The sequence below is a fragment of the Bos javanicus genome, chromosome X, assembly GCF_032452875.1.
Source record: "Bos javanicus breed banteng chromosome X, ARS-OSU_banteng_1.0, whole genome shotgun sequence".
Classification (NCBI taxonomy): Eukaryota; Metazoa; Chordata; class Mammalia; order Artiodactyla; family Bovidae; genus Bos; species Bos javanicus.
In genome coordinates, this window is record NC_083897.1 from 136,618,904 (window position 1) to 136,640,861 (window position 21,958).

Genomic DNA, 21,958 nt, shown 5'->3' on the forward strand with positions numbered 1-21,958 from the left:
TCCTTATGTACTAAAAATCTACGTGGATATCCAAGAGACTGACACATGGCTGCCTGCACAAGCAGGAAATGGAGACATTGGTTCCTTATGCCTTCTACTTTTCAACCATGTGACTCTATCATCTATTCAAATAATAAACAACAAAAAATGTACTCCTAATATCCGTTGGTGACCAAGGTATAGGAAACGTTAATATCCTACTGCCAGCTAGCTAGCAGTCAAGAAGGGCTTGACTGTGAGACATCCATGTGGCAAATAAATGAGATGGGTCTACTATAATGGAAATACATCCAGACAGATTAAGCGAAAAGGGCACGTCACCAAACAATGGGCAGGCATACTTGGTTTAAAATAACAAAGCAAGTCCCCTAGAGAAAAAAATAAAGGCAATATATAATATACACTAATTTGTTAGTAGTGGATGCCTATTTTTTGAGTGGAGGATGAGTTTGGAGAAGCAGAATTGATTATAAATAATAAAAACTAGAGCTCTCTCTTCATCAACCTGAGAACATAAAGAGATTTAATCTCCCCAAATTTAAAATGTGAAAATGTTTTGCTTACAGCCAAACTGTCTGCTGTGTTAGGAAGTTAAAGACTTTCAAAATCTTAGCTTACTGTAATGATATTCTTTGTCAGTGGTTCCCAAGCTATGGGGCCAGGGAGGGAAGTATCTCAGTCTAGCTGTTCCCAAAACATACTCCCCTGCCACAGGCCCACCCCCACAAAAGCATGTCCCTTGATCACCCACTGCTCTACAGGCCTGGGTGCTGTCTTCACTCACATGCAGCCCAGGCATCAGTGTGCCTCTGCAGGGCAGGATCAGCGTGAAGGACACAGCACTCACAAAAGACCATGATTTGCTTTATCAATAAGTCTGGTCATTGAAGCAGAGTTGACAAAAGATCTCCTTGCGACCAAATCACCACACAGTTCAGTGACACTGGATAAATACATGCCCAAATAAAGAGGTCTTTGTTTACCCTCACACCAAGTACCAACCAGAAGTAGGATTTCCTCCAAAAATGATACAAGCTGGCTTCTGTGTTGAAGGGGGTGTGGCTCACGTGTGGCATTCACAAATGACAAGTGATTACTCGTGAGATCAATTCTGATACGCAGAGTGAAAAAACGAACATAAAGAGAAAGAAGTAGTAATCAAATCAAATAACCACAGTGCAAATGCATTCAATTTTAATCTTTAATAGCTAACATTATTGCTTTAGGACATGCTTTCCCTGAACCAGGAACAGAATGCTAATTACATAAAAATATACACATAGAAAAAGTAGTTCTCCATATTCCCAGGGAAAAGACAGTAACTTCTAGGATACTTAAGTGTTTTAATTATAAAGTCTTGGTCATTTCACTTATTAGCTCTGTAACATACATATTTAAATTAAACATTATTAGACAGCCGTTACAATGGGTACGTGTCAGGCGCCATTACTGAGTAAATGGATTCTCCCATGAGGGGATGTGTCGCTTCCCCCACCCACTGACAGGCAGCAGCACGGTTAACGGTTGAGTATGTGATGCGTTGCTGCACATGCGTACCCTCTTCTCCGCCCAGAGCCCATCTGCGCATGTGGGTGAGCTGGTCAGGTTGCACTGGCTACCTCTCTAACTTCCACAGCAAGACGAGCTGGGCTTGGGCTTCCGGTGCAGACGGACCGTGTCTGTCTGAATCAAGGGATCCGACCTATCCTCGGTAGCGAGCACTCTTCGAACTGCTTCCTCAAAGGCTGCGGCGACATTCGTGGCATCTTTTGCACTCGTTTCAAAGTAGGGATAGTCGCCGTTGTCCCGGCACCAGGCTTGGGCTTCTTCTGCAGACACTTGCCGCTCGCTGATGTCAACCTTGTTGCCCAGAATCACAAAAGGAAAGCTTTCGGGCTCTTTCACATCTGCGTAATATATGAATTCTTTCTTCCAGTTACTCAAATTCTGGAAGCTCTGAGAATCATCGACACTAAAGGTAAGCAGGCAACAGTCAGAACCTCTGTAGAATGGTGTCCTCAGGCTTCTGAAGCGCTCTTGACCAGCCGTGTCCCAGATCTGCATGGTGACAAAGTGTCCATCCACCTCCAAATCTTTATTTAAAAACTCCACACCTATTGTATGGAAGAGCTGGGCATCAAACTTATTAGTCACATATCTGTTCATTAGAGAACTCTTCCCAACACCACCATCTCCAAGGAGAATGACTTTGAAAAGCGATGATTTTCCTGCCATTATTAATCTCAAGATCTCTGACTGTGGAACCCTGTAAAACAGAAGAGTACCATTACATTCTGTTAGACCTGTACCTAGTTCCACGTGCCTCTCTGAACATCAGTGCTAAGGGAAAGAAAACGCAGGGAATACGTGACAGCAAGAGATGTCACCTATTGAGCTCTGCACCTCGCGCCAGGCACCATCGGACCATCACTCCCGACAACCACTGCTGAGGGCTCGTTCTTCCCCTTCCTCCGGTCACCCTTGACTGAGGCTGGCACTCAAAGCCGAGTCTAACCTCCAAACCATCCTCTCAGCTCACAACAAGCCCTGCCACCATTTGTTAGGCAGCAGGAGACTGAAGTGGGCACATTTCCAGAGCAACTACAAACCGCCCTCTGGTGGCATGGTGCCCGTGTTCACTGATGGCTTTCCTCTCAGGCCAGGGGGCTTCTGGACAATCCCCTCTGTCTCTCTCCCAACACTATCAGCATAGGAGCTGGCAAGCAGGGAACAGGAGACAGAGTTCACTGATCTGGCTGTGAACAGACCAAAGCCAACCACTTGAGTAAAGGACTCTGTTCTCTTCACTGGGGATACTTAGTTCGCTAACATTAACGTCAGCACCAATGGAATTTTTATTATAATATAGTAACCTACCACATTCTACCCATAAGATTCGTTTGGGCAGCTCCAACACTTCTGAACAAATGGGAGCCTGGGCTGTCTGTTACTTGTATTTCGAGGGGGGATGCAATGAACCTTAAACCAAAATGTGGTATGGTGCCCATGCTTTAAGGGGAAGCCCTGGGGAAGGACTAGACTGCCCCGTACACCAGCCTGGGGAAGTGAGGAGGGCAAGGGTGGGGTGGCGTGGCATATGAAGATTCAGACACCTATTTACAGCCTGGTGGGAGCGTTGTTCTTATTTAAGGCTTCTATTTTAACTCTTTATTATGGAAAATGTCAAACATACACAATTTTGGAATAATGAGAATAATTAATGATACCGCACAGACCCTAAACCTAGTTTTGCCAATTATCAACTTACAGCAAATCCTGTGTGCTCCATAGTGTCCCGTTTTCCCTTCTCCCAAATTATTCTGAATCAAATTATAGCATGTAGTCTGTAAATATTTCAGTATAAAATGGCTTTTAAGATATGAAAATTTGTAAAAGCAGACAATCTTTAGTACCGTCTAACAGTACTCTCTGCAACAAAGGAGACATCCTCCATGTGGACTGTCTGATATGACAGCCACTAGCCACATGTGGCTATTGAGCACTGAACTTGTGCTCAAGTTCAACTTGGGAGAAAGGAAATGAATTTTAAATTTTCTATAGTCTTAACTAATTGGAATAGTCACATTTAAAGAGCAAACAGCTGTACTGGATAGCACAGCCCTACAGCAAAAATGGCAATTAACTTTCACATGCAAGTAGATAATGTGAATCCCTCAATGGGTAGGTAGCAAAGGCGTGAACAATAACTGTTATATTGACTAGGATGATTCACTGCAGTAGGGACCTCCCTGGAGGTCCAGTGGTTAAGACTCCATGTTTTCACTGCAAGGGGCCCAGGTTCGATCCCTAGTTGGGGATCTAGTAAGATTCCACATGCTGAGCCATGTCACCCAAAAGAAAAAATAAATCATTGCAGTAAACAAACATTATCTGGCAATCTCCTGGTATACACAAGCATGACCCAGTATAACGTAATTGAACACTCCCCATAACCAGCAAGAATTCATCTTCCTACTACATGCTACCACACTATTCTTACAAACATGTAGCAACTTGCCCCTCTTATTGGCTCTCTGAAATTACTTGCTACAGTAATTACTACTATAATCTAAACAATTTAAATTGGTGAGGCAATCAGGGAGCATACTACCTGGAGACTTTTCAACCTCAGCACATGGCTCTGCCCACCGCCCAGGCTAAATTACTGTCAGAAAGGAAACTGAAACTATCTCAAACCCCTTCATTTCCTGACACAGTAACAGTGCACTAAATCGGTTCCTTTGTTTAATTCTTTGGAATCTTGCTTACATGACTTCAACCCAGAAAAAAAGAGTAGCAAAACCAAAAATGCACACCAACTATTCTTACATAGGGAAAGTGAAAGTACTAGTCACTCAGTCCTGTTCGACTGTTTGCGACCCCAAGGACCATATCCCGCCAGGCTCCTCTGTCCATGGGATTCTCCAGGCAAGCATACAGAAGTGGGTTGCCATTTCCTCCTCCATGGGATCTTCCCAGCCCAAAGATCAAACCCGCGTCTCCTGCCACTCCTGCATTTCAGGCGGATTCCAGACAGATTCTTTACCACTGAGCTACTGGGGAAGCATCTGCTAATGCCCCCTCCTTAACATTCTTCAGTGGTCTTCCAGACTCAGGTCTAAGTCCAACTTCTAAGGCAAGACACCTGGTCCTGTTCCCCATTCTCAGCATCAGCCATCCAGAAATGCACTGTCAAGTGGAAGTGAAATTCAGATCCACGGGCTCAGCCCACATACTCACCTTTACCCTGGCCCACGCTGCTCTCCCTGCTGGCGACCCCACCCACTACGTCTAAGTAACCTGGCCCTCAGAACGCTCTGTCATCCCTAACACTGTAAACTTCCCCCAGCAGCCCCTCATTTGAGGACTGTTCCTTTCCCAGGGTTTTCAAGATACATAAACAGGGACGTTTCATGTTGTGTTGTAAGGGTGTAAAAGACGTGCTCAATTCTAGTCTACCATTTACCCCAGGACTCTAGTTAAGTCTCTAGTTAAGTGTCTAGTTTGCTAGACACAAACTTCCACTGCACAGCATCAACTTGTTAGTATCTTTACATCACATTATAAACCAGACTGTGCAATCTAACAGCCTCCACCCAGACGAGAGGTTACATATCTACCGAATTAAGTCTTAGAAATTCCTTGAGATTTGTAATCATAACTTTTATCAGGATACTTTGATAGTTCTTTTCTTCTTGCATAATAATGTGGGATTTGGGATACGCTAGACTCACACACCAGGAAATAGGTACATTTTTTTACATTTCCCATATGTAATTTGGGGCCTCCCAGAGGGGAAGTGTGGTGGGCTGCCGTCTCTGGGGCTGCACAGAGTTGGACATGACTGAAGCGACTTGGCGGCAGCAGCAGCAGCAGCAGCAGCAATCCTATTTGGGGGTATGTTGGCATTTGCTCAGACAACTAATATAGACATGCACAACTCGCTCAGTCTAGCTGCAGCACTGAATACAGACACACATATGATAAAGATGATTATACAAACTATCTTATTTCCCACTCACATCTAACAAAAGTTAGCTTGATGCAGTCTATCATTAACATAACATAATTAGCTTATGAACATTAAAATTTTTCCCCTTTTCTTCTCTAAAAACAGAAAAATCCTTTGAAACCTCTTTAGTATAAGCTGAATGAATAAAGGTATCCTGCTATGTTCTTTTCAAGACTTACCTTAAAATGTAACATGAAGCCTTTTATACTTCAGTTTAGGATTGCCCAAAGGCAATAATTTTCACCCAAGCTAAAATATGACTTTCGCAATCAGCTAAACACTATAAAGAAATCTAAATAAGAAAAGCATAACACACAGGCCATAAATCTTACCTTAATTGTTCAGTTCAAGCATCATCATAATCTGCAAAGAAAAAAATGTGAAAGCTCACCTTAGCAATATACATTCAGTCTGTTTTCATAATTTTAAGAGTAAACACAATAATTAAAAAGTAAAAGAAATGTCCGACTTTTATTAGTAGCTAGATTCTTAGTTTATAACTGATTCATGTTAAGGTTTGACAGAAAACAACAAAATTCTGAAAACCAATTACCCTTCAATTAAAAAATAAATTAAAAAAAAAAAAAAAGGAAAACTGCACCTGCAAGCTGTCTATGAACTTTCTCAGCCTAAAAGTAGCCCTAGAATCAAATACACTTTGTTTTTTTTAAGAAGTACATGTCCCCATCCACCCTACTTTTCTAAGTATCCCATTCAGACAAATATAAAATCTGGTTAAGATGAAATGTAAAATATTTCATTTGTTGTTCAAATTCTGCCCAAATTTTGAGTGATTTAGAATAATCACATTCCAGAGAATACAATCAAGGCATCACCAACTCAATGGACAGGAGTTTGAGCAATCTCCGGGAGATAGCGAAGGACAGAGAAACCTGGCATGCTGCAGCCCATGGGGTCGCAAAGTCAGCTGAGCAACTGAACAATACCAACAAGGATAAAAGAAGGGCCACTCAAGGGACAGGCACCTAACGTGACACAGGAAAATCTGGGCTAAGGCAGCGCAGAATATCCTGAAGCTTCTTTCTGGGCAGCCAGAGCAGAGGGGAAACTTTGTGAGTTAACAAAAGCCACTGGCAGAAAGGAGAACTGGCTCCCTGTGCCAAAGCCCAAGAGCCCGTACCCACGGCCAAGCTCTTGGACACCCTGCAGCTTGGGGACTCTGGCAACAGCAGGACCTACCGGAGGGCTGAGGAAAGATTCACTGAGACACAGACACCAGGGAAAGCAGCTCACCACTGTGCCAGGCTCATGGCCTGAGCGCAGACAGCTTCTGTGGAACAAACACATGAAGAAGCCTTTACTGATAGTTTCATGGAAACCAGACAGGATTCTTTCATGGCCATTTCTTCAGCCAAATTTCTAGAAGAGTCACAGGCAGAACAAATGAGAGGGCAATGCAGGCCGATATTAGGAAGCCAAAGGAGCCTAGTCCCACACACCAAATTCAGTGTGGAGGTTTCCTGGGCCAACTAGGCTGTGCTAAAGTACTAGCCTCTTTCCAACTAAACCAACAGTTTCAAACTCCTCTCCCTCCCTTTTTTAAAAGCAAAGGGCATTTCTGTGGGACTTAAATGAATTCAATTATAAATTCAATCAATGAAAAACACGATACCCTTCAAAATCTTGACATTAGGAGTTAAGGACAAAACCACCACCACCCTCACAATTACTGAGCCCTTCAGGCCACTGACTTTGCATTTCTGCATCCACTCGCCACCAGCTACCCTAGGGATGAGGACTCTGACTCAGAGAGGTGACATTCCTTGCTGGCGGTCACACAGCTAGGAAAGGGGTGCAAGTGTCCACCCCAGGGGCCTCTGACCCTGACAAGTGGCTCTGACCACTGCACAGCTCCGGCTGGAGGAGGAAGGAACTGGGGCAGGCAGGGTATGACTGGAACCAGGACCGGGGTGCAAAGGCACCCACGTGGCCAGGGAGAGCCCAGGGCAGACCACCTGGAGCCAGCGGTGGGGGGCGCCGTGGCGAGGTGGAGCGAGGAACGAGCTGTGCGGCCACGGGACTTTACGGGTAGGCCACCAAAAGACTTCTGCCAATGCCCTCAGAGTGAGCCTACCCGCATCCCTGAGCAGATGCGGAGTCCAGAAAAGCATCTGTCTGCGATCACAAGAGCAGGCTATATGGGGAGGGCAGAAGGGAGGCCAGGGGCAGAGTGGTGGTGGCTCACTTACCATCCCTCTCCAACCACTGACGGTGTCAGCGTGCTCTGGGGTGGCTGGCCTCCTACTAGAGACTGCAGTAAGCTACTCACCCCAAACCCCTCCTCCCGCTCACCCCTGGCCAGGCGGCTAGATCTCAGCTCCCTGGAAACCCTGCCCCCGTGCTCCTGGCACCCCCGCAGGCACCTCTGCATGCAGAGGCAATACTGAGATCAGAGTGCCTCCCAGGGCAACTTCACGTTTGTAAAGAGGCAAGATCTCAAAAAAGATTCAGTTAAGGGAAATGTCTTATACTATGATAAAAATGCCCAGATTTTTCCCTGAGCCATCCATTTTCTAAACTCTACACCAAAAATACATTCCCATACCATTCTAAAACTACTCGCCCTCAAAAAACAGCAAGGAGAAAAAAAACATTGCAAAAATGTTCCCAGTGGAGCAAATGGAAATGACCTAAATGCATAATTGGGGATGCTCTGCAGCCCTTGATTAGACTGGAGACACAGGTCTGTAGAAATGTATTAAGTAATAAATCCAAAGAATGTGTACACCGTGATGACACCATGTAAAAAATTCATAGGTTAACATGAAAGTCTGCAAGAAAATCTCAAACAATCAACACCAAGTCTTTAAAGTCCTGACTTGATTTCACACTCATACTCCTTTTTCAAATATCAAAAGTATTCTTTTAAAGCAAGAACAATCATTTATTTTGCTCTTGAATCTGCAATTTGGGCAGGGGTTGGCAAACTCAGAAGCATTTTTTAAAACTTCATTTTCACTTAAAGCCTAGCTTGACTGAATGCTGTAATTGAAATAGAAATAATTTTCTTTTAAATTTTCTTCAAATACTGCTACCCACCAGACCTTATGGACAACTGCTTCCTAAATTTTTCTATAACTCAGATTATATTAAAAATAATTCAACATGAAACCCAAAACACAAGCAACAGAAGAAAAAATAGGTCAAATGAACTTCATCAGAATCTAAAACTTTTGTGTTTCAAAGGGCACTATCAAGAAAGTGAAGACAATCCACAGGATGGGAGAAAATACTTGAAAATCATTTATCTGATAAAGGACCAGTATCCAGGAACTCTTAAAATAATAATTTAAAAAGCAATTTAAAAATGGACAAAAATGGTCAATATCATTAGCCAGGAATGAAATGCAAATGAAAACTATAATGAGATACCTCTTCACACCCAAAAGGCAGACAATAACAAGTGTTGCTGAGGATGTGAGAAAACTAGACCTGTCATACACTGCTGGTGGGAAGGCAGAATGGTGCAATGATAATGAAAACAATCTGCGGTTCCCCAAAACGGTAAACACAGAATTACCATCAGTTCAGTTCAGTTCAGTTCAGCTGTTGTGTCAGACTCTTTGCGACCCCATGGACTGCAGTACTCTCCTACGTATGTACTCAAGAGAAATAAAAACACATCCACACAAAAACTTGTACATGAATAGTGTTAGTGTTAGTCGCTCAGTCGTGCCCGACTCTTTGCGACCCCATGGACTGCAGTCCACCAGGCTCCTCTGTCCGTGAGATTTTCCAGGCAAGGATACTGGAGTGGGTTGCCATTTCCTTCTCCAGGGGATCTTCCCAACCCAGGGATTGAACCCGGGCCTCCTGCACTGCAGGCAGATTCTTTACCGACTGATCTATAAGGGAAGCCATGTACATGAAGAGCATAGTATTAATCATAATAGCCAAACCATGGAAACAGCACAATGTGCATCAACTGATGAATAATAAAAATGTGGCCTCTCCATACAATGGAAGATTAATCAGTCACAGGAAAGAATGAAGTTCTGATACATGCAACTACATGGATGAACCTCAAAAACATGATTATTTAAGGAAGCCACACACAAAAGGCCATACATTATACCATTTACATGAAATGTTCAAAATAGGCAAATCCACAGAGACAGAAAGTAAATTTGTGTTCCAGGGAACGGGGAGTGACTGCTAATGGGCACAGGTTTCTTTTTGTGTGTGTGTGGGGAGAAGGTATATGACAAAAATACTCCAGAATTAGTGGTGATGATTGCATAATTCAGTGTCTATACTAAAAACAACTGAACTGTACACATTAAAAAGGTAAGCTTTATTGTATGTGAATTATAACTAAATAATCTAGACATATTTTTATTGATACACACACACACACACACACACACACTCAGCCTGAGAATTAGCAATAAGACCCTAATTTATATGTGCCACAAATGATCTCCTTGTCCCTTCAGCAGTATCCTTTTCAATAAGCAGTTACACACACAGTAAATACTCCGTCAGGATTACAAGATCACGTGCTGGCAACAATGAAGGTTAACTATGGTGCACACTCATCTGAATGGGAAGTTGGTTAAGTAGGTTACTGGCAGGAAAGAAAATGAACTATGTTTTCAACAGATACCTCAAAACTAAAGATAAAAAGAGAGCATTGAATGCCAGCCCTTTGCTTTTTATAACACTCTTTTCCAACTTTTCAATCGTGCACTTTTATCTTGCACTATCAATTGTTTACGGATAGTGTAGAGGAGCCTTTTCTCTGGTCTCTATCTCCATGCTCGCTTCCAAAGCTGATTATTACAACAAACCAAGGGGGGAGTCAAATCCAAGCATGGAGAATATATATCTCAAACAGAAATGTTTGTGTGGATTAAAGGTAGACCCTTTTTATTGGTCATGGACCTAACTGCTTCCATCCGTACACATAACAAAACCCAATTCTTTGTTTATTACTTTTATTATATAGGATTTTGAGCACGGCATTCAAAGAGCTCTCCAACCTCACATACCTACCTGCTTGTCCCAATTATAACCCTACAGGTCACCACTCCCAAACCTATCAGGCATTTACTGTCCAGCCTTTGCTCAGGCCCTTATCTGCACTAGGAGTTCCCTCCCCACATCTTGACAGCTATGAAAATCCTAGTTATCTACAGGCCCACTTTTGCCATGTCCGTCACAACCTAATCTTTCTCTTCATTTTCATCATCATTCCACTTCTATTACAGCTCTCATTCACTTATAGTTTCCTAATTACACTGTCAGCTCCCTAGAGGGACACACAACACCTAATGCCACCCGTTCACGGGCCCTTTTTTGGGTCTGCAACATCTAGTACACAGCTTTCCACACGCTGAGGTATCAAATGAATGCTAAATTGAGAACCATGAGTAAACTACTTCCTCCTTCATTCTTGCTATTCTTTTTTTTTTTTTTTCATTCTTGCTATTCTATTCTTATTTTTCTATTTGTACTTTCCGTACTTGCAGTTTTTTCTCTATTCAATCAGTTCTTCCCCCATTCTGTTTTTGAGGTCTATTAAAATATGTGGGAGAAGACAAAAAAAAATTTGATTCTTACTTGAAACTCAAATGAGAAAACCACTTTAAAATAAGTACTCTGGAATGCAGCAGGAAATGCTGAAGACCCACATTCCTGTTAACAAGCTGCCGAAAGGATGCTAGGTTTATAAACGGCTTCCTCAAATTCTCAGGTTTTCAAATCTGAAACCCCTTGACTAACTCTCATTTCCAAAAATTTAAACTGAATTTATCACTCCTGACTTAAATTTAGGAACAGATCTTTTTTTTTCTTCTTTTCAAAATCACATGTTTCTTTTGCACTCACTCTTAAATGTCCCCGTTAGAGGCACGCCACTTTATTTCATATCACAGCTTGAGAAACTGAGGCTCAAAGAAACTAACCAAGGCCACAAAAGCATGGTTAATCCCTCCATCGTTTCTATTTTCACCTAGGCTGTATTTATTTCCTTATCTCTCAATACAGGTGTGTCTCGCTTAACAGCCTCTTAGCTCCACTCTTTTATTTCCGGTCTTCCTGGGTGTCTTGCTGAACAAGGCATGTCAAGGAAGTCATTAAGTATAATAATGGGCACTATCTCTACAGCAAGAAGTGGAGCATAACAAAATGAATTAAGCAAATAGCACAGGCACAGACCAACTTGGAAGGCACAACTTGCCACATGAAAACACGTTATCTAGGTGACCACTGAGCCTTGCCTCAGAGACTGCTAGAGAAGGAAAAAACTGTACAAATCAAACCACGCTATATCACGAAGTCAGAGCAGCTCATCCTACTTAAAGAAGTCGTTCCATGAGTGCTCTTTTATGAAGATCAGGCATCTAGTAGAAATATAAACTCTCAGTTTTGCTTAAAACAAGGCACCTTTGTAGTTAGATATACTAACTAATCATTAACAGTGGTGGAGTGAGTAGGTAGGGAGAAGAGAGGAGAAAAAAATACATTTGGTTAAGGAACTCAATTTTCTTAAATTATCCTGAAAATAGAGAGCAGTGTGCTCCAACACAACTTTCTGTGATGAAGGAAATGTTCTTATGTCCAATATAGTAGTCACAAACCACATACAGCTACTGAGCGCTTGAAATGTGGCTGGTCCAACTGAGGAAGTGAAGTGTTAATCTCATTTCAATTCGGTTACATTTAAGTTGCTACATGAGTACTGCATTGGAAAGTACAGGCATGGAGTGTGCTTAACTGAGAGTCCATGAAAGAGCTGCAGGGGGAAAATGCACCTTCTAGAATCATAGGTGAGACAAGGGTGAGTGAATGGATGGAACTGTGCTTGAGCCTTCCTCTGGAAAGAGTCAAAAAGGTTTCATCAGATTCTTAATGGAGTATGCACCTCAAGAAATGATCAATTAAATATATTTTTTTTAAAAAAGAAGTGATCAATAAGCATCTGCAACATTTGTATATTTCGTGTGATTAATTTGTGTAGTTCATAAGACCCTCAAGACTTTTACCTTTACTTGCCATTACTGTTTCGAGGTTCTCTCCCTTACCCATAAGACTTCATTAATATTACACTTGGACCATGAACTGTGACAGTTCAATCAAGAGACTTATTCACAGGAAACTGCTAATCCTGTGAGGAAAACATTTTGTTCTTCGTTTTATTTAATGAAGTCCTCAAAAGGAACAAGCATAAATTTACCTGTAACGAAGACACCTGAAAAATGCACTTGAAATGCTTGACAGAAAAGAGTGGGGATAGTTTTAAGGCTGCACTTTGGAGGACAAAATTAAAATGCAAACAAATGAATAAAAGTCACAAAATAGGAATACTACACTATGAAGTAGAGCAGGGTATTTCAGGAAGAAGACTGCATTGTGAAAGAAAGGAATGTGAATGTGCATGTTAGAAAAATATATTAAGAGCAACGAAACACAAACTGAACATGATCTGCGATGATCTGCTGTAACTTAAGGGAACCCTGCTTCTGATTCGTCTCTTCAAGTTAGGTAAGAAACCTGCTTGCTATCTTTAATTTGAAGCAGAAAGGGGTGAGGGCTGGAGAAACTTCCATGTAAGCTCAAGGAAGAGTCAGTATAGCAACACTCCCCACAAGGCATGAGGCCACAGCAAGGTAGAACTTTTTGGCTGTTAGAGAAATGAAGTAAGAGGGGTGGAATTTCCCAAGAAGATCTATTTCAAGAGAACAGCTGTATATCCAGCATATAGGACTGAACTAGATTAGAGATTCCCATTCTGCTGGGAAACCGTCACCAGGTCAAAACGAGAAGAAACATCAGAGTGCTGCAGGGAGCCTTCTAGAAAGTTCACCACACGTCTCCATCGCTGATGCTGTAGTCTTCAGTACCCCACCAAGGTACTGAAGCTGACTTGGCTTACAAAAACCTTCCCGAGCCCAGACTTACTCCGTCATCATGACACACTTCGCTCTGTGCCTGATCAGCTCTGCACCTGCTCACTGAATGGAGGTTCTCAACCTCTCTATCCCCCCGAGCATCAGCAGAAGTCATGGGAGACTTCCCAAAGGCCAATCCAAGGGCTTCTCTTCAGTCCCCATCTAAAACCCCTAAGGCACACGCAGCCCTAAAGCAATTGAAGAAAAAAGTGTCCCCTGAGGACTTCCCCGTGTACGCTTCTACAAACACACCTCCTGGTTGACCAGTGTCTTCACGAGAGGCCCACCCAGTGGACAGTGAATTCTAAGATGGATCAATTTGTCTGAATGTATTACCTGGCATCAAAGCTCAAAGGAGTACCCTTCTGAGGGCATTTGTTTTAAAACAAGTAAGATAATGGAGGCCCAAATGGGAAAGGGTCTTGCAAGTACCACACCTCTAACTAGAGGCATCAGTGGGACCTTCAAGTCTTAGCCAGGACTCAGTCACCAGTACTGTCTGTTAGGTCTAATGGCCTAGCAATGACCTTGAAAATGCTTCCTACTTCACTGTCCATAAAGCTACCCTGCCTTCTCTGCCCCTCACCCCATTAGCTTTCTGCAACCCAAATGGCTCCCTTTTCTAAGAGGCTCTTAGAGTATATATATCACCAGGTTGATGCCCTTGCTGTTGTTCAGTCACTAAGTCATGTCAGGCTCTGTGACCCAAGGACTGCAGCCTGCCAGGCTTCCCTGTCCTTCCCTCTCTCCCAGAGTTTGCTCACTCATGTCCGTTGTGTCAATGATGCCTTTACCTCTTCCCAAACCATATCTTCCTGGGATATAAAAACCTAGTGATTCCTAAAGCCCACCTCCACCCTTCTGCCCCTTGGGCGCCAGATAAGAATTCCAACCCCTTTTATAATACAGTCATCTGATGAATTCAGATGGCAGTTCAAATTCGACAGATATAAAAACCAAGCTAATTATTTTCCCCATTTTCAAAATCTCTTTCTTCTGTCTTACCCATTTCACCCACACAAGAAACGTGTCCAGTTCACTCCCTGCTTACTGCCACCATCTTGTTTGCTCAAATAACAAATGCTATGACTACAATAACATCAGCCGCCACTGTTCTCTGAGTGTCTACTAGGTACCTGGCGCAGAGCACCTTGAAGTCACCTGCAACGCAGATGCTACCACCCATGCTTTATGGATCAATAAACCAAGTTCATAAAGATTGAATAACTTCCCCCTGGTATAATTGAACAGGGCAGGTCAAACACGTGTGACCTTCACTCCCATCAAAAGAAAAGAAAAGTCAAAAAAATATACAAAGCCAAAAAGGACAACAAGAGAACAACTGTAGTGAGAGACAGCAACAAAACCAGGAAGACGGAAAGTCAAGTGACAAACTGAAGAGCCAGGAAACCTACCTGGGGAGAAACAGCTGTCAAGGAGAAATCGGCCCCGAGGGCATGGGGCGCATCTCAGCAAAGACGCATACAGGCTGGCTGGGTAGAAAGCACAAGGGGAAACCCCATGACACCCCCTCGGCAACCAGGGGCCCCCTCCCTACCAGCAGACCTACTTCCTAATAAACTGTTCGCAGCAGGAGTTGGGACTGGAACTCTCCAGATGATGAGGGAGGGGACAGCAAGCGACAGTGCGTGCAGGGAACTGGGCAGGGCAGGTTATATGACATTTCAGAGGGCGTCACAGAGGTGCTGGCAGTCTGCAGGATGCTTCACAACCGGCGCTCAAAAGGGAGTTCATGAGTTCACGGTAGATCACACCACATTCCTTTCTATGACATCGTATCTTTGGGAGGCGGGCTTCCCTGGGGCTAGTATGATAAAAATCAGGTGCTGCACAAATATTAATGCGGAACAGGGTAAGAGGGTAGCAGCTGTTTGTTCCCAAACATTCTGAAATGTTACTGAAGAGTACTGGAACTCATTCTAGAAATGCTTTGTATTTACCAACACGTGGCCTTCCAGCAGCTCTTCTGTTCTGACTTCCAACGAAACCACAGACGTATGTTCAGGTGCGTCCACCTAATCACTGCTCTGATTACATACCCCAGCGCAAGACTGCGCCCACGAGAGTGGTCACCTAGCCGCATGCCGCACTCCAGGGAGTTCTGATATTTGCAAACCTGTTAAAGCAGTCAAACCCTCCATTATCTGTGATATGCTTCTACAGAGCAAGTGCCAGGAAGAGAAATCTGTAAGGCGCTTTTTCAGACTTCTCCAACACTGACAAATACAGCCCCTCTCACAAGAATGAACCTTCTGGAGACGACCTTAGCCTCTGTTCCCCCAAAACCTAACCCAGTTCACAAGAACCTGGGATGAAAATGGTTCAGCCCACACAGACCCAGCAGTCAGTTCACTGGATGCCGTGCTCTGCTCTCCTTCACTCCTGGATAATGAATGTGGCCACGGGATGAATGTAGCAAGCTGTTCCATACTGTTTCTCCATCCCCCTCTAACAATAGCAGACACTGGGAAGGCATCAGGCCGTGGACACAAGTGGGGCCTGTGTTCTGAGTCCCTGCACTGCAACGAGCAGGTTGAGGGCAGCCAGTTTGGTGAACCTCCATGGCCTGTCTTGCTCCATTCTGTATTTCTTCCCAGACACAGGGCTGGCTCTCCCCAGCCCACGCTGATCTAGCTGCGACCTCACCTACATGCGCTCACCACTCATCATCCTCTCTATGTTCGCGATAAGCACCAGCATGCCCTACTCTGCACCCGGCATGGTAAAAAATTAACAGAAGGTAATGGAAGAACCCAGGATGTGCAAACACCCGGAGCTCACCTTCACAACACGTGCTATGCCAAGAGTCACGCTGGGGAAGTTCTCTCCAGAGCAGAGGCACCCCCAGCCTCCCTGGCAAGCTCCAACCTCCCCTCCCCAACACAGGGCAGCCAGGCCCCCCTCACCTACACACCTGGGTCCCCCAGCTCTCCTCCAGAAGGAACCTTGACCTTTCATCTGCATCACAGCTCTCCAAACGCCCTGGGGCCTTTTGTGAGTTTACCAACCCCCTCAAAAAAAAAATTCTTAATACATGTTCTGTTGATGATCTACTTAGTCACAGGCTCTATTTTCTTTTCCTTGGTTTTGATTAACAAATTTATTACCAAGCTACCTTTCAAGTGAGACCTGTTTCTCACACACACAGACACACACACACTTTTCCATTTGGCTTATTTCCTTCTGTTGCTTCACCAGCTTGCCTGAGGCAGAACTCCAGGCAGCCCTCCTTTTACTGTGCTTCACAGTTATTAGGGGCTTTTTACAAACTGAAGGTTTCTGGCACTCTGCATGAAGCAAGTTTATGAGCGCCATTTTCCAACAGTATTTGCTCACTGCTTGTCTCTGCATCACGTTTTCATAATTCTTGCATTATTTTAAACTTGTTCATTATTATTATATTTGTTACCGTGATCTGTGATCAGTGATATCAGCAGTGCAAAAAGATTACAACTCACTGAAGGCTCAGACGATGGCCAACAATTTTCAGCCACAAAGTATTTTTTAATTAAAGTGTGTATGTTGGTTTTTTTAGGCATAACACACAGGTATGGTATAAACGTCTTGTAACTTTCATAAGCAGTGAAAAACCAAAACCTTTGGTCTGAAACCAAATCCAAAATATCTCCGAGGTATATCTGTACTTGGAAGCCAATAATTTGATGTCTTTACTTGGTGTCATAGATCCACAAAGGCATTACAAAGTACAACCAGCTCAATGTTACAAAGAAATGTGGTGACCTAACTTGGCCAGAGCAGCAAACCAAGTGCACATGGAGCAAGACTCCCCAGAGCAGGGGGTGCTCCTCCTGCACCATTCTCTTGATTCTCCCCAGGATAAAACCCCTGCAGTAGTAACAGAGCACACACCCCTTTGGTAGACTGCACTTGATAGCAATCATTTTTAGGTGTATAATTCAGCATCCCCTCTACCCCACAGCAGACAACTCCTGATACAAGGCAGAAAAATCTATTCATTGGCAATGAACACACTCAGTGTCCAACAGCACAAGGCAAAAAGCAAAGCTCCTCACAAAAGATGCCATGTTGACCAAATGAATAACACTCTCACAGCAATTCCTAAATAGAACCAATCTTTTTTTTTTTTTTTCCTGGCCACGCTGCAGAGCTTTCAGGATCTCAGTTTCCCCAACCAGCAACTGAACCCAGGCCACGGCAGTGAAGGCCCCAAGTCTTAATATGCCACCAGTGAACTTTCAGGGCCAAGCCTTTAGGACTCCTCTCACTCACAAAGTTCACCTAGGAGTTACATCTGCCACCAGAATGAAGCAGTACATGGACTGAAGGGGCTAGTTTTAGGCATGATGAAAACATGCTGGAAAAAGTCAGGAAAGAATGCAAAAATCAATTAAAAATTTTTATTGCTTATTTTTTGAATTCATTGATAAAATCCATGCAGAATTATTGTCCACTGAAGCTAATTTAAGGAAGAATTTTATACTCAACAAGAATGGCTTCTCGATTTGTTTCTTGTAAATATTCACAAGTGTTCAACTTACAAAGTTATCAAAACCACATCAACCAGGGCTTGGGATTAACATACACACACTACTATGTATAAAACAGATAATCAACAAGGTCCAACTGAGTAGCATAGAGGATTCTACTCAATATTCTGTAATAACCTATATGGGAAATGAATGTGAAAAAGAATGAATATGTATAACTGAGTCCCTATGCTACACACTGGAAACTAACACAACATTGTAAACCAACTATGTGGTAGCTGCTCAGTCGTGTCTGACTCTGTGACCCCATGGACTGTAGCCTGCCAGGCTCCTCTGTCCATGGAATTCTCCAGGCAAGAATACCGGAGTGAGTTGCCATGACCTCCTCCAATAAAATTGAACACAAAAAGAAAAACACATCAACCTTTCCCCATTTCACCTAAGTCCACACACAGTAAATACCATGAAACAGGTACCTATGAGCTGGTTTGCAAATGTTTTGTTTAACAACACCTGGCCCACGACCTTGAGTAGGCTGGGTAATGAACTTTGTGGGAAGACAAAGTTAGATCCCAATCTCATGACTGTGATCAGACTGTACGCTTCAGGGAGGGGGGGAATCCCCACTGCCCTTGGTATCACTAGCACCTTTTTATCAGCAACCGAAGAGCTACTCAGAAAATGTTTGCTGACAATTCGAATACTGAAACCAAATTTCCTAAGTCAGCTTCAAAGGCCCCGAATGCCCCTCAAGTTCTCTCCAACACTTTTGCCAACGAAATAGAAAGGGGGAGCAGGGGGAGATTTCTGTTATCAGAAAATTTTTGGTCACTCTTATTCTATCAAATGAATGAATATGTCTCTCGGTCAAGGGAAATCTCTTCAAGTTCCCAAGTCCAGGAAGTTTCCTAAACAAGAACCAACAGCACATTTGAAGGACTTAGAGAAGCACTGACTGTGAGCTCTGGAGTTACATGGACTGACGTCAAGCGGGATTTCTCAACCCCAGCACAAGCAACATTTTGAGCTGGGCAACTCTCTGTGAGGAGCTGCCCTGTGCATTGTAGGATGTTGAGCAGCACCCCTGGTCTTTACTCAATAGATGCCTGCAGCACTCTCTCACATGTGTGAACCAAAAAGGCTGCAGAGGTTGTCAAATGCCACCCCTCACTAGCACTCTAAATTCACAGGGGCCTACTCGGAATCCTGGCTCTTATCTTCAGTCCTCCAGAGAACCACAGTCTAGATGGAAAAAGTGGCGGAGGAAGAAAAAATGGAAAGAGGAGAGCTTGGACAAGAGCGAACAGCACTGAAGTATTTCCTTAGTCTCCAAGAACTCGGCCAGGAGTCAAGGCCAACAGTGTTCTACTTAGTTTTCCTCAGTCTATTCTAACCTGACAAATGACGAACCAAAAATCTCTCCAACTCACAAAACTCTCCAAAGTAAATAAGTCAGCAAGCCAGAAGCTTTTTAGTATAAACTAGAGGAATTTACTATTAATACAATATCCACACACAAAAAACTGAAGACACCAGACGGCCACACCAGAGAAAAGAAAACAAAGAAAAAGAGAAACGAAAAACAGTCTCCTTAAAGGTCCGTGGCAGAAGAGTACTGAGCTTCCTTCATGTCTTGAGTTTTGTTCCACCGAAAAGTTTCTGAGATTACAGGCAATTTAGCGATTTTCCACTACAATTATGATGGCAGAGAAAGACAAGCACGAAAAATAATTTTTCATTAATTTTTTAAAAAGCAAACAAAATCTATTTTTATCAGGCCGCCGAAATCCTACATAAAGAGCGTGTTCACGTGACGATTTGGAAACTACCCGAAGTCATTCCTCAAAAGAACCCTGGTCACGGGATGTATCATCACTTGAAAAAAAAACAAAAAAAAAAACCCCAAACCCAACTGATACTCTTCGACTTAATTAAATCGGCACTTAAAATTTTCATCTTGTCTCTTTAAAAAACGAAGTGGAAGAACGAGAAGAACGCCATTCGGAAACCTTGGCCAGAGTCTGCATCCGATAACGGCCCAAACCGCCTCCAGCCCCTAGGATTAGTTTTATATTTCCCCCCTCGTCTCCGGAGTGGTACTAACACCTCAGCAAACGTTCACCTGGGAAGCAGGTCAGAAGTCGCCAGTATCAAATCGTGAGCGCCTCTGCTTTCTGTGAGTCACGTCAGAGTGGGTTGCTTTGGGGTGCCTGGGTGGATTTCTCCGTGTATGCGTGTTTCCCTGCGGGTAGCATATGCCCTCTCCCGCCTAGGGGTTTGTGTGGCTGTGTCCCTCTCCCTGATCCCAGCTGCTAATGGATCTCTTTCCCCGTGTGCGTCTCCAGGACTTTTAGGTGCCTGTCTTGGGGCGTGTATCTCTCTCCCCGGGTGTGTAGGTGTGGGACCCCGTCTTTCCACCTGCGTCAGACACAGTAGGAGGCAAGGGGCTACAAGTCGTCCCTTCTCCCGGGGGGTGCGGAAAAATGACCCGCACTGGCCGCGCGCGCCCCCCGCCCCAGTGCCCGAAGCCCAGGCCGCACTCGCCGTCGGCGGGCTCCGCTCAGACCCTGACGCCCGCGCAGCTGGCCCCAACCCCCGCCCAGCCCCGAGGGGAGTCGGCGCCCCGCTCACCTCACGGCCACACGGAATAAGTTCGGGAGCTTCGGGCCGGTCCGTCCGGGGGCAGGGAAAAAAAGTGAAGAGGGTCGAGGAGCCAGCAGGCAGGAGACGTCGGCGGCACGGCGCGGGTCAGTCTGCGGTTGCCCCCGTCCTGCACGGAGGGAACAACATGGCGACGGGCCGGGGCGGGGCCCGGGAAAAGCGGGCGGGACCTAGTCGGCGGGGCGGGGCCCGGGGTGGCGGGAGCCCTGGGAAGGTGGGGCGGGGCCTGGTCGGCAGGAGCCCTGGGAAGTCGGGGCGGGGCCTGATTAGGGGAATCGGGGTGCGGGGCCTCGAGGTCGCCTCTGCCCTGCCCTCACCCACTCCTTGCGGATCCCCTCTAGCTGAATCACGGGTTTTCTTCGGGTTGCGTTCTCGGGAAAAGACAGCACGGATACTAGTTACCTTTAAAAGCTGACGTAAAATGGGAATAAACAGACCGCAAAAGCACTGTCACACGATGCTATGACTATGCGGCGAAATGAATATGCAAATAGACAAGTGAATAGATTGAAAAATGAAAACATCTGTGATACTGTGAAATAACAGGATTTTTTGATTAATTTTTTTTAATTTCCTTGCTCTTAAAATTTTTACTGCCTCCCGCCTCTCTAAATATAAAGCAGTAGTGGGGAAATGTATAAAGAAGCAGTGGGAAAAGGCGGTATTGGAACTCTTAATTCCTCACTTGAAATACGGAGTTAAGTGCAGGTCGATACTGGAGACCAGAGAGGGATTTTTAGTCCCTCTATAAATATATTTTGTAGGGCAGATTTAGTTTGTTTACTTTCCAAGAAAAGGATCTCACCTTTATTGTTTCCTGGGCCCACAATCATTAACCTCTGGCTCTTTCAGTTCAGTTCACTCGCTCAGTCCTGTCCGACTCTTTGCGACCCCATGAATAGCAGCATGCCAGGCCTCCCTGTCCATCACCAACTCCTGGAGTTTACTCAAACTCATGTCCATCGAGTTGGTGATGCCATCCAGCCATCTCATCCTCTGTCCTCCCCTTCTCCTCCTGCCTCCAATCCCTCCCAGCATCAGAGTCTTTTCCAATGAGTCAACTCTCTGCATGAGGTGGCCAAAGTATTGGAGTTTCAGCTTCAGCATCAGTCCTTCCAAAGAATACCCAGGACTGATCTCCTTTAAAATGGACTGGTTGGATCTCCTTGCAGTCCAAGGGACTCTCAAGAGTCTTCTCCAACACCACAGTTCAAAAACATCAATTCTTCGGCAGTCAGCTTTTTTCACAGTCCAACTCTCACATCCATACATGACCACTGGAAAAACCATAGCCTTCACTAGACGGACATTTGTTGGCAAAGTAATGTCTCTGCTTTTGAATATGCTATCTAGGTTGGTCATAACTTTCCTTCCAAGGAATA

General features: G+C 44.3%; 1 protein-coding gene across 3 annotated transcripts; it reads right to left on the reverse strand.

Moving 5' to 3' along the window:
* Positions 1-1,187: 1,187 nt before the first annotated feature.
* On the reverse strand, positions 1,188-20,739 carry RAB9A (RAB9A, member RAS oncogene family). 3 transcript variants are annotated; one of them, XM_061408159.1, is made up of 4 exons: positions 20,547-20,739; positions 6,713-6,803; positions 5,845-5,875; positions 1,188-2,266 (listed from the first exon to the last, which is right to left on the reverse strand). In XM_061408159.1, the coding sequence occupies exon 4, from the start codon at positions 2,233-2,235 to the stop codon at positions 1,624-1,626; it is 612 nt and encodes a 203-aa protein (XP_061264143.1). In that variant the 5' UTR covers positions 2,236-2,266; positions 5,845-5,875; positions 6,713-6,803; positions 20,547-20,739; the 3' UTR covers positions 1,188-1,623. The 3 variants fall into 3 exon arrangements, with proteins under 3 accessions (XP_061264143.1, XP_061264144.1, XP_061264146.1); XM_061408160.1 differs by lacking the exon at positions 6,713-6,803; XM_061408162.1 differs by lacking the exons at positions 5,845-5,875; positions 6,713-6,803.
* Between the last annotated feature and the right edge of the window lie 1,219 nt (positions 20,740-21,958).